The 14,011-nt window shown below is 34.4% G+C and overlaps 1 protein-coding gene across 1 annotated transcript in view; it reads left to right on the top strand.

Annotated features, from left to right (window-relative positions):
- Positions 1–2,011: 2,011 nt before the first annotated feature.
- NUP37 (nucleoporin 37kDa) overlaps positions 2,012–14,011 on the top strand; it is a gene marked incomplete at its 5' end in the record, with an annotated part of 13,791 nt that continues 1,791 nt past the window's right edge. Inside the window, 3 exons of the mRNA XM_009699159.1 lie at positions 2,012–2,106; positions 11,619–11,709; positions 13,491–13,672. Of these exons, the coding sequence (XP_009697461.1) occupies positions 2,012–2,106; positions 11,619–11,709; positions 13,491–13,672 (368 nt within the window). The remainder of the gene's footprint in view (positions 2,107–11,618; positions 11,710–13,490; positions 13,673–14,011) is intronic.

The following is a 14,011-nucleotide window of genomic DNA, read 5'->3' as shown; positions in this document are numbered from 1 at the left end:
GGCAGGATGTTTGAATTCAGAATGCTGAAAGTTTTCAAAAGACTTGCATTTCTGTCTAAATAGTTTTGCATCATCTTAGGATATATTAGTTCTAGTATAATCTACTAGGTTCTAATATAATGTTGCGCTGTTAGAAAAAATTGAGTTGGCTGCTGAAAATGTTTCTGTATTGAATTGATGAGGCATTCATAGAATTTTTAGAGGGGGATTTAGTTATTGTGCATGCTTGACAGATTTATTTTTTTTTTTGTGGTTGTTGTTTTTGATCAGTTCTGCATTTGTTCCTCAGAATAGCTACACTTAGAGAACAAATAGTGTGTTTTCCTTTCAGGAACTGTGAATCTGGTTGTTTTCATTCAACGTTGTTTTCCTCTGCAATCTCTCCATGTCATGCTACTATCCAGAGGATATTTTTATCTCCTTTTTATGATACCTTGCTGGGCAAAACAAGAGCAGCTATTAAGACTTAATCAGTGGGACTAAAGAGGATGGAACAATAACAGATAAAACATATACACATGGACATTGCTTGACTTAAAATTTTAAGTGAGATTTCTGTCAAAAGGAATGAGAGAAAATACACGTAAATCTCAGATGGAGCAAACTGATATCTTAACTAGCTACAGATTCTCTAATGAGACTAGAGATGATTCATTTATACCTACCCACCATGTGAATGAATTTGAATGTACTTTAAACTTTGACTGCACCCTAAATGAGATGAGTTTTGCATCCTTGCTTAATGGTAAATGTGTGTAAGTTCTTTAATTTAGGTTTTTGAGGATACTATGAATCTCAAAAGATTACTGATGTCTGTAGCTAAGTACAAAACACTTCATAGAATTGAGGGAAAAAAGGTGTCTTGATATTATTGCCAAGATAGCTGAAAAGCCTTTGAAATATGTAAAAATTATCTAACTTTTAATTTTTACTAAAACTGGGATTTTGTTTTTATTCCGAAAAGCTATGCTGCTAAGCTGGTTTTTGTTACAGATAAATTACGCTCAGTACCTTGGAATAAAAATACCATGATTAAGAAATTTCAGGCGAGAACAATTACACAGTAACAACGTTCCCTTTGAAATGACTTCATGCTTTCTGATACAAATGTAAATGTTTGCTTTTGAGTGACAGTTCACATGTACATTCACACCATGAGTGTTCATATCCTGTTACATGAGAATGGATGATCTATTAATTCACAGCAAAAGAGTGCACTATACCCCATTTTCTTTCCTCTTCAGCACAACAACATATAAAGCAGAGAGCACAAAGCAATGTGTCTGTTCTTCTCAAAAGATTAGTAGAAATTATGCTTAATTGCTAAGGTGTTATATGGCTTGCTTGGTTTTGCTTGTACTGTTCCTCATTTTGGGTTTTCTTAAAGTGTTCAGTGTGCATTGTCTTCTGTTTCATCTTCTTTCACTGGGAGTTTTTTCACTGTTTTTTCTAAAAGTAGCCTTTTGGTCTGTCATCTTTAGTGGACATATCCTCTTAGGCAATTTGTGTGCTGACTGCTTGGAAAAGGGCATATACTGGACAAGTGGCTGGTTTATTGCTCCTCCAGGAAGAAACTCTCTTGCTGCTTGCAGGAACTGCTAGAAAAACTACTATTCAAAGATGAGTGAGTTACCAGTAATCGGAGTTCTTTAAGATATGTAGATCACACATATATTCACTTCCTGCTCATTCTCCTCTTTCTTTCTGAGATTTATTATCTTCTACCTTCAAAATTCAGTGGTTGAAAGGAGGATAAAAAGTTCTGGTGCAATTCACTGGACTCTGTCAAGAAAGAGCATCAAGCTGACCTCTGTGGTAACTACAAGGAATACTGAGGGGTGTTATCACCTACAGTATGAATCTACACATGAAGTAGGTATTTTAAAGAACTCCAGTTACTGATACTTTTTTTGCCTTCCATGTAAAATGATAGCTTTGTCTCAACGCCCATATATCTTTCCTGTAGTGGGTCAGCCCTAAGGTAAAAGTATTTAATTTTTCTGCTTGACAGACATTTGATGGCCACTCAGATTACATTAATGATCTGGTGTTTGCTCCCAAAGAAGGTCAAGAAGTTGCAAGTGTAAGTGATGATCACACCTGCAGGTATGCATTTTGTTCAAAACATTACTGAAATAGTAGTGTTTAGCTTTTTGTGTGTGTCTGCTTTATATGCTGGCCTTCATAGTCCACTAACAAGACGAGTCCACTAACAAGACAAGAAGTGGACTAGTCTTGTTAACTGGGTTGTGGACTGGCTTTTTGTTGTGACTCGTGGGTTGTCTTTTTTCAAAGCAATGTTTTGAACTAACTAGATACAACATGAAGAAAACTGTTCTGTCTTGGAATTATGTACACTATAATTTCCCCTGCTGGGGCAGGAATAAAAGGCATGAGAATAGGAGAGAGAAAACATGCATAGCGCAGCACTGAACTGTACAGGCCCTCTCTATCCATTCTGTCATCAGATGAGTCAAGTTTAAAACCAGTATGTGTATGTAAATTTGTCCACTTACCCAAATTTATTAGCCTTACTAGGAGGTAGGATTACATAGTGTTAAGGACAGTACCATACTAATACCATGTTTATAGCTGCTTCAAACCCATGTATTTAATTATTTGTAACTGGAAGTAAAAGGGAAACATGGTTAAATACTTTGAAAAATGCTGGTTAAGGTTTTGTAGCACAGGCATTTTTCCTTGTCAAAAGGTCCCCAACCTCCTCTTCTAGTAGTGCACATGAATCTATAAAGCTGCTATTCTTAGCTCTCCAATGCAGCTCACAGTCGGAGAGATCAGGAGTGCAGCTATGCAAGCTTTGCAAATCATTGCATTAGCAGCAAGAGACTTGAGAAACCATCATCTTTGACTTTTCTTTGTAATAGCTGTGATAATTCAAAACTTGTCTCAATTAAGGAACTGTTTTATTTTTTTCTCTGATTATATGAATTACATATTTGCTTTTTGAACTTACCACTGTATCAATTCCTATATAAACAACCCGATAGTACTCAGAGGGGAAAAAAAGTAATTTTTCACGTAAGCCATCTTCTGCCTGCTAAGAGAGAAGAGAATAGCTCTTAAAATGATTACTCTCTGTATAAGATTTTGTAAAGGGTAGATCATCAATTGGTATAAATCAGTCTAGTAGCTTTAGTTGAGCTACTCTGTCCTACATAAACAGAGAATCTAAAAGGCCTGTGATTTTAATACCCCTAGGGAACTCAGCAATGCTACTTTGACTAGTAGCCAGATTTTCCATAGACGCCCTGTCCATATTCCCAACAAAATCATTAGGAATGAATAATAGAAATGTATGACTTATAGCTTGTTCTGATTTATTTCCTATCCTTGATTTCTTCATTAAATCTAAACTAATATTGGGCTTAATCAGCAAAGTGCTGTTTGAATGTGTGGCCTTTTTTTGTTTATTTTATGAAATGCTAGGTGTTCCTGGGATGAAGGAGAACTGTTTTAAAACCTGTAGTCTAACTGATACTAAATTAAGAGGAAATAAAAATGATATAATTAATGTATACTATCAAGATTTCAACTTACTAACTCTGAAAGACATTTTATGCAGTAAACCATAAAGTCTTTGGTTAAAAGCCATGGGAAATAAGTAGGATTTTTTTTGGCTACTTGAGTTCTTATTTTTTCCATTCGTGCATGTGGAGCATGAAGATTTTTTTTTTATTGAATTTAAAGGTTACACTTTCAAAACTAATGGAAAATGCATTCCTTGAGACTTACCAAAATCATTCCTTACTTACAGTGTAATTTGCTTCAGCAGTAATGTAAGAGGAGGAATATAATTCTTCTGTCTGCACTGAGTTTCTATCCTGAAATTGTTCTCAGGATACGTCATCTGTTAATACCTTTGGAATAAGGTTCTAGAACAATTAGTACAAGAATATGAAGTTTTGAGTGTTTGGGTATTGCTCTGTTAGAGTTCGACTTTCAAGTCTTAATAAAATCTTAATGCAATCTCTCAGTATGTACTGAATATATACAAACATGTTTAGATCTTCCCTGGTTTTCACTCAGTAGCAAGTATAGCAGAGATCTCTAAGGAACTCAGATTTTCAGTTTTCACTAAACAATCTTGCCACAAGCTGCTGCAACAGTGACATCTCAGAGCTGCATTCAGTCATTTTGGTTGAAGACAGTGTAAGTCAGATACTGCTTCTGTTCAATGTTCTTACCTTGAAATTGCTGCTATGTCATTCAGGAATTCTTCTTGTTTCTTGTACATAGTCTTTGTTGGCCTTGTTTGTCTCGCAACACAAGACTTTTTCCCAGTGAAGAACTGAACTAAAAATACTCTTGCATAAAAATACTTGCAGTAGCCATCTATGTTATGTAGTTGTGAATAAAAAGTGTTATGTGCATTCACAGACAAGTGAAGAGGTGTTAGTATGTAAATATGCTGTACAGTTTAATAATCTTGTATTTCCCTGCATTGAGAATCTCGAAACTATATAACCTTTAAAAGAATTGCTTTTCTGAAAGAAGACACCTTTGGAAGACTCTTAAAACCTGCCATGTTGCAGTTACTCACAACGGTATTTGTATTGGAGATCAAAATTCCTGTAGCTTATAATTACATCTGCAAAGTTGATTGAAAAATTCAAATCCTGGATCCTAAATATCATATATTACTTCCTTCATTTTGTCCCAAGGATGACTATGTTCCAAGATGGATGAAGCTGTTCATAAGCATATAGTTAATTTATATCTTTGGCAGGATATTGTAATTTTCAAATTTTGCTGTATTTCACTTTTTTACACATTTCAAAATTGCTTTATGGATTTTTAAAAAAAATAGAAAAAGAAAATAAAATTATTTTTAAAGTTTGATTGCAGAATTCTAAAGAAAATGGTAAAAGACTAGCAGAGGAAACAGCTAAAATAACTACTGTTATATTAAACAAAAATTTGACTCAGTTTTATTAATAAAAGTCATATGTGTTAACATATTTAGTGTAATTGAAGTAAAAATAAATAAAAGTAAATATTTTACATATACATTAAAAAGATCAAATTTAGGGTATTTATACATTTCTGCTGAAGCCAAACTTTGTCATGGCAGAAAAGTAAATTACCTCTTGGATTTAATCCAATTGTTTTGCTTCAAATCTTTTTTTTTTTCTTCATGATCTACTTTTCATATCTCAGTTCCAAAATTCTATATAATATTTATGTGTAAAGTAATTTGCTTGTCCATTTCTGGGTATCATGAGAGAATGTTTAGTGAATAAGAAAAAGCCTTTTATGATAGCTTTAAGGAATATTTCATTTAATTATTTAAAGTTGTAAAGCATTATACACTTCTTTGAACATTTGCATTAAGCATAGGAATGCGTGCTTCCCACTTTGTGAATGAGAACTGTGTGTGCAACTCCCTGTGCGCCACTTTTAAAAAAAAAAAAAAATTATTACTGGCTTTTTCATTATGATTTAGAACACAATATAGGAGGCTGCAGGGATTCAGATGTACAAATAATTTTATTCTGATACTTAATGAAGCCTCTGCAAAAGAACGTAGGAAAAGTTTGGAAAACAGCACGAGCTTAACAGACATCACTGTACTGTTGGGAGTTTTTGACACTATCAGATGTTTCTTGAATTATTTTATACAAAATACCATCCTGGTAAAACCCACTAGTCTCATATGCATGCTAAAATTAACCTCTGACTGTTAAAAGGTTAATTCACTCTGATAACCATGTCATACTCCATCCTCATCTTGAACTGAAAGGTTACTGACAGGGTCAGACCTTAATAATGGCAGCATGGCAATTTCTTATGGTGATCAAGTGGTGGATTGGCTTGTATTTTAAAAAGCTGAAAAGGACTCATCCATCCCTCTCTCTGCCTCCCTCTCTGTCTCTTTTTTTTCTTTTTTTAAAAAAAATTATTCCTTAAACTGCATCATCTTCCTCTCTTTGTGCATGTCTAATAGAAGAGAATATACAGTTGACTTATCTTCCACTTTATCTGTGAATGTACTTGCTCTTTGATTGCTTTCTGAGTTCTCTTCAGTTACTTATGCCATGGCTCATGTTGCTTCATAGAGAAGGACTTTGTGAATTTATTTATCAGTCACTGTCAAGTTCAGCCTTCTCTGTTGCACTTACCACAAATGCTAGTCCATCAGGTTAGTTTTGCTCCCTGGACAGAGATTCAGGGGAAAGGTTTGGTATTACTGGAAACTAAATTAACTACAGACTTAAAATTTATCATAGTGTTTGGTCTGCTTTTAGAGTTTTTTAATCTGTAGAGTATTTGTTTACATGGTACTCTTATGTCTCATCATTTTGTGTAGGTCTTTCGCTAGGCAATATGAAGGAAAGCCAATGGTAACTCTTGTTTGTTTGGTTTTTTTGTCTTGTGTTCTTTAATATGTTGCCAGTGCTTGTTGCACTTGAATCTTACCTTGTTAATTCAATAAATATTTTAGTCTTTGACTATATTGAAAAGTTGCCATTCTCGCTTATTCCTGCCTCCAAAATTATATGTTGTTTGTATCTTCCCATTCCTAGTGCACTCAATTATGGATTTTTGCCAAAATGAAAAAAAGGTACCTTATTTCATGTTGTTCTATCTTCATCTGTTTATGTGACAGAATTCCCCAGTGTTTCTTCATATAAGAAATATCATACCAAAATATTTATCCTTTCTGAGGTATGCTGATTAGTTATCAAGCTAGTTACACATTATAGTTGATAAAAATAAAGGAGACTCCTGGATTATTTTTAAGGACCTAGTCTTCGACTTTGCACACTTTTTGTATGCCTCCCTGTGTGTCTCCCAAATGTAGTCTTACACAATTTCTCTTAACTTTACAGCCATGGTGCAAGTATTAACCAATAACTTCTGTTGTACTTCACAATCACTATGTGAGTATTAACTGGTCTCCTGTTACAGTATCCAGTCAGCTTAAAAAAAAACAAAACACTTTCTGAATCAAATGTTTAGAACGTTATTTCAGTCTGGGCTTAGAGTGTAGATTAATAAGCCTTTAGTTAGGAAGTCTTCAAAATATGTGGATGAAATGGTAGCTGTTTCCTGTGTGATGCATTATGACTTACGTTACGGGGTCACACAGTCCTAGAAGGTAGTCTAGCCAGTATATTGTTTTAAATAGAAATTATTGCATTAGATTTGTTTAGCAGTTACCTTGTATTTTAGAAAGTCATTGGCAGAATTGTAGTTGAGTTTCTCAGTAACAGTCATACCACAGAAGCATTTAGTTCTACATCTACATTGGAAACAATAAGCTGGTAACTCTCTAACAGCTAATTTTTCTTTGTTTGAAAGGATAAAACTGAAGCTTCACATTTTTACAAAAATACTGCTTAGTCTCTGGCTTTGCTTTAGATAACTTTAAGGGTATTTCAGTAGTAGTAGCGTGTATTTCTTGGACTTATTTCTGAGTGTGCATGATCTGAAATGTGTATTAGCGGAGAACAGTCAGTTGAGACGCTTGAGCGAGTACGTATGCAGTTCCTCTGTCTCTCCCACTTCTACCAACATTGCAGGGGATAATCAGCATTACATCCCACAGTTAGCAGTGAAAAACAGATCAATGCTTGCATATCCAAGTAGGTATTACAAGAAGCTAGAGATAACATGGATTTTAATGCTAAAATCTGAAATATTCTCATTACTGTTCTTTTAGTAACATTGTCATTTCCTTTGGCCACCAAAAGAAAATGGTGAACCTGGGTCAACTTTCTGAAAGAGTATTTGCACATTTGCTCTATGAAAAGGCTTTTATTTCATGGATCAAAAAAAAGAAAATGCTCTACAGGCATAAATTTAGGAGCCTTTATGCGGAGTCAGGAGACTAGTTTAAGATGGCTGTGCCTGGTAGACTAGTGCTAGCAGCACAGATGAATTTCCCCTTTCTCCCCATGCAATCACTTTTGTGGCTTGTTTCACAGTGTGCTGAATAGGGAGCTCTGCTACCTAATTCTGCTACAGATTCTGCAGTGGTGAACTGTTAATTGGGCAGTGCATTACCTGATTTGTAAAAACTTAAATTCTTTATTTTGTCAGGAAAATAAAATGAATTACTAGAAATTATCTTGAATATTACACCTTTCTCCTTCTGAACAGCTAGAGGGTATTTCTGCAGTTCCAGTTCAGCCATCTGTTCTTTTGAGCCCTGTCTAGTATCCTCTTCAGATCTTTGATAACCACCTCTGTATGGAGTTGGCAGAAAACCTAGACAAGGCCAGTGTTGGTTATATTCTCCACAGCATTAATTAATCTCTGCACTTCCGTTTTCCTTTTCTGAGATCATCCTCTCCTTGTGTCAATGAGGAACTTCACACTTTACCTTTGTTGTAAGATCTTGATAATGGAAATCTTGCCCTTCTCCATAGTCCTTTAGGCTTTTCAGGGGTGATAGAATTTTCCTCACACATGGAATATGTCTGATGGAGATACAAAGAAACATCAGCAAACAATATTTACGTTAGATATTATTAAAAAAAAAAAACAAAACAACGTGTTGGGCATTTTTAAGAGTAGGTCAGACAGTAATCTCTGAGTTATGGTTCAAGTATAGTTGATCATGCTTTGTGGCTGGGAATAGTATCGGGTCTCAAAGTTTGTTCTAGCTCCCACCCTACTCGCTAAAATTGTTGGAAATCTTATGTTGAAAGAATTCTCTTTTTTACTTCTGTCTTCTGGGGATTTGAGAAATGCCTGAAGGTTGCAATATAGTTTTGTTCTTTTACTAATGCAAATGATGATTTTTTATTCAGTTAGGATTTGGTTTTGCTCTCTAGTTAGAGTTATTCAGAATTGAGGAAGTTAGAATATAAAATAAGGATAATCTCTATTGCCACAAGACAGGTTTTCAGATGTTCTAATGAATACTTTGCCAACTTTAATAAAAGTCCATTGTGTGATAAAATTACTGCACATATGCAGCATGTCATTATGCATATTTGTGCATACAACATACAATATAGTTGTTCCAACGTAGTTTGAATATCTTTGCACTTTGAGATAACTGCAGTTGTCATTTGTTTGTTTAATTATAGGATGTGAGTGACAAGAGAAATGTACTCATATCTCAAGAATTTTCTTAAATGGCTTTGTAGCTATCTGTGTTTTGTGTTAGTTTAAATTTTGTGAGCACTGCAGTATATAATTTCTCAGTCCTTAGTTACTTAAAAAATAATGAATTTACTGAGCAGATTATGTATTATTGTTGAGGTTTTCCATTATTCAGACTTTGGCCCTTATTTCAACTGTGGTTATTCAAACTTTTCGTCTTTAAATTGATTGTGGAAGCTTTTTTAAAATATAAAAAAAAAAATACCACAAGCCCAGTAGCAAGTCTATACAACAATGGTTGGTGGGGGGAGGAGGAGAAGTAAGAGGGTGACACATTGCCGGGTTACAAAAAGTAAGGATGTTTGGAGAAAAGTAGACACTAGTTTGCTTTGGTATAAAATCACATTAATATTAGTAAAGTTTCAACGGCTTTGAATGGGAGACAAAATGCTCAGTCTTTTTGGATTGATTTACATGGTAGGAATGTGGACAAAACTAGAGGGTTTTTTTGCATCTGTAGCTGATTTGGTTACGATTACTGAGTAACTGAGTAACTGAAATTCAGTTTGGCTAGATTTTTGATCTTTGCACATCTTTTACTTGGTTTAGTCACAAAGAAATATTGAAAAGAGTTAATTGAACACATATGTAATTGTAAACTTCCATACCAGAATGGACTTGATGCACAAGGATCTATTTTGATATGTATTGCCTGGTTTGTTTGGTTTTTTAACTAAATGATACCATCTTTACTATCAATAAATAAAGAAGAAAATATAAGAGGGGCATTTATCCTTTTTTTCCACCCTCCTATACTGTTTGTTACTAACAATCTTACCATTCTTACAAAGTAACTGATACAAGTTTGGGATTTTATAAATAACAAAGTTAGGGATGTAGAAAGCATAAATTTCTGTCTCAACACCTAATAACCTCACTCACTTCAGGGAAGGAAACAGGATGGCACGCTCCTTTGGCCAAAATGATTCACCGTCTTCTGTTATATCATAATTTTCTCCCTGCACAGTAAATACACATGGAAAGTGTTGATTTGACTTGGACAAATCTACAAGGCAAAATTTTTGGCAGTAGAAGAAAGTATTGTATGTTTCTAAATTACCTAATCAAGTAGATATTTCATTTTTTAAACAGTTGTCAGGTTTTTGTTTTGACTTTTTTTAATAAGGACACTGATTCTTCAAGATTAGAGACCCTGTGTTTTCTACAGGGAGAACAAATATTTGATCTGTTGTGGTTTGGCTTAAGAAAACAACATTGTTCATTAAATATATTTACTTTATTCCCATATATTTTGTCTAGACTTATGATGTATTATTTAAGAGTTTTTTGAAATCTCTTAAATATAAGGCTCTAGGCACCCTGGTGAGATATAAACTGAAAATGTCTGGAGGAAGTCAGCAAAAATCCTCTAGAATAAACAATAATAGTACATAGCTACTCTTCTAACTCAAAAGACTGGACAGAACACTACTTAAAAAGCTAGTTGTTTCTAAGGTTTTGTGTGTCAGGGAGGAAGGATGTATGTGTATGTTTTGGTATGCAAATGCATATAAATAGTACATAGCCTTGTGGTTGAGACTGATTTTCACAACTGCAATGTCTTTGTCTTACAACTGACCTACTGATTTGTAAGAAAAGAGGCAGATGAGCAGTGACTGTGAGGTAAAATAGTCTCAGTTTTGGTTTCGTTGCAGTTTATAAATGAAGTAGCTTCATGGCTCATTAGCACTCATATTGAAGGCATCCAAAGAAAACGCACTCAGCACCTAACCTAGTTTTGGTGTTTCAGCATACACTTCTCTGTCAATCCATATTGACCAAATGTTGTTGATTTTATGAATTTTTTGTTTAACTGCTTGATATGTGCTGTAGGTGCTTCTAAAAGAAAAGATTAAACTGGCGTGTGTGATTTATTTGTTGAAAACTTGCCAAGACCCTTTCTGGGCTAGTGTTGCCTCTGCTGTAGATCCTTTTGTTTGCCTTAGCTTCATTTTTAGTTTCTTATATTTCCATTACTCAACCTTGTATTACCAGGAAAAAATGGAAAAATCATATATTAGACAAGCAAAATACTTTAGTGCATGGTCTTATCCTTTACATGGTAACGTGGATGATTTTAGTTGCTTGGTACTTCACCCTAGGTTGCTTGTATCAACTAGACCAACACTGACCTTCGTGTCATTGTCTCAGTGCTATTTATGGTATAGTATAAAGGCTGCAGTGTTGACCTATGAATAAAGTGGGAGCATATCATCCAGATTTCATGTCTAGACAGCTAAACTTGTCAAATTATTTGGATATTGCCCTTTTAAACAGAGGCTCTGCCTAGTTCATCAGCGCTAAAATACATTATCTTCAGCACTGACCGCTTTTACCGACTTCTTGAAGTGATAAAGCACAAACAATATTTCATTTGGTTACTTCCTTTGTGAATGTATTGAGGCACTGAAAGTTAATGTATTTGGAGTTAAATGGCAACAAATAGTTTAATACTTTGGGTTTTCTTGGGTTTTTTGCTTTAGGGTCTGGGATTTGGAAGGAAATGAGAAGGCCCATTTTGTTTTACGTTCTCCTGGAATGAGTGTTTGCTGGCATCCTGAGGAGGCTTTCAAGGTTGTGTTTTCCAGCTCTTCACTCTCATGACCTTTGAAAAATCAGGAGGGTGGACTTATCTAAACTCTGAATCTTTGATGCTGTAGTAAGATTGAAGTTTGGGGAGCTAGTGCACATTGTAATTGGATGTTGGTTGGATCTGCTGTGAAGTCACTGTAAATGAATTCTCATTCCTATTGTCACTTTACCCTCAGTTCTTCACTCCTCCCATCAGAAATATTCCTTCTTGGTTACATACATCAATTGTTGTTGATAACACTTCTGCTGATTGCATATTAACTTACAGTTACCAGAGAAAAGTTCAGGTTCTTCTCAGTTATGGTAACAGGGTTCACCAATAGCAGACTCTTATAAAGCACGCCAAGTTTTGAAAAGTATCTGTTTGAAGTTAGCAAGGGGTTTTTTTTGTTGTTGTTCTTGCTTGGAATATATGAAATATGTGCTGAAAAATCAAAACAAATCCATAAACTGTGATTTTATACTTATCTGTTTATTGTACCAGCGAGGATTAATCAGCTGATATATACCAAAATATTCAGCTTCATTAATGGTCTGGTCCTTGCAATCTTGGATTAATTATTCCTGTTGTACCAATCAATAACTGCATTAAGCAGCTACAAATATTTGTTCAGATTACCACCAAAACACACGCTTAAAACAGAGAAAAGCAGTCAAATAAGGTATCAAAATATTTACAGAGCAATAGGGAAGAAAGATCTCTATTCTCATCACACTTTCCACCAATATCAGTATCTGGTCCTTACTAGGAAAACTGTTGATTCAGGTGGTATCACAATTGAACGTGTTTGCTACTGTTTGCTACTGGGCACATTTGTTAGTGCAACAAAATTACTAGATTTGCTGCAAAATACTGCAATATTACACCAATCTTATATATTGCTTGTCTTTTCTTTGACCCTTATCAAAGAGTAGGGACAGGAATTTTTTTTCTTAAAGAAAAACCCCTTCAAGAAGCTAGTAAAACTTGACAGACTTGATGGTTGCTGAAAAGCTTACTGCAGGTCAAAGTGCTTGCTGCACTTAGTTTGCAGAAGAGCATGTTTTGGTGACAGCTCTCTTCTTCCAAACAAATTTGGATGTTATTGGAATATTGTTTTTAATGCTTCTTTGCCTTCCTTAGTTATTGTTCGTGACTACCTGAGAACCATTGTCTCCTCATGGAGATAATCTCTTTTGTCATTTAATCAGGAAGCTCTTTCTACAATAATTAATAAACTGCTTGAATATATTACTTTAATGGAAAAAGTTTAGATGAAATCTGTTGCACACTGTTATAGGATGAAGTAAGAGATCTTATATAAAATCTGTAAGATTGAATCCAGATTTTACAGTTACACTGATTAATACTGTTGTTTCCTCATACAGCACTATGTCTGTCAGTCAGTTCTTTGTACTCAGAACAGGAACTTTTTAATAAAATAACTTTTTGCTTTACAATTCTAAAAGCACAGTGTATTGGTGGTTAAGAACTTGTGCTTCTAAGCACCAAAATTATATACATAGATATCTGAAGATATATATAGATAAAATAATGTAATCATTATGTATAACAATGTGACAGTAGTATAGATTAAAGTGCTTTTTATTTATTGGTGGAAGAGTGTTCAAGAGAATGTTTTCTAGTGCAAAGTGAAAAATTGTACCTATTTTAATATTATTAATATTTGCTTGAAAGCATGCTAGGTTTGCTATAGAGTAGAAAAGATATTAAGATTCATTACATGCTAAGTTTACAACATTCTATTAATTTCTCTTAACAGCTGATGGTAGCAGAGAAGAATGGAACAATACGATTCTATGATCTAATTACACAGCAGGCCATTCTCTCCCTAGAGTGTGAACAAACACCGCTGATGTCAGCAGACTGGTGTTTAAAAAATACTCTTAAAATTGGAGCAGTTGCTGGAAGTGATTGGCTAATCTGGGATATCACTCGCTCCAGGTATTTTTATACACATGAGATAGGTTTCTTTCTTCTTAAGCAGTATGTGAAGAGATGTGGCTACTTTGCTAATGTAGCACTTAAATATACTATGTATTATATCACTTATTCATCAGGAATTATGAAATCATTACAGATCATTCCCTGGTATTCTTTGTTTCATCTTTATCAGTATTTCTCTGTTAAAAATAACATTGTCTTTTTGTCCATTTGAGACAGCATCTTACTACTGTTTACTGTAAGTTTTATGTGTTTGCTAAAATGTCATTCAAAGTCATAAATAGATAATTATTGAACCATAATAAACTGGATAACTACTTCAGTTTTCCTACACCAAAT

The sequence above is a fragment of the Cariama cristata genome, unplaced genomic scaffold (genome assembly GCF_000690535.1).
Source record: "Cariama cristata isolate BGI_N322 unplaced genomic scaffold, ASM69053v1 scaffold22264, whole genome shotgun sequence".
NCBI lineage: Eukaryota > Metazoa > Chordata > Aves > Cariamiformes > Cariamidae > Cariama > Cariama cristata.
This window is presented reverse-complemented; position numbering and strand designations above follow the sequence as displayed.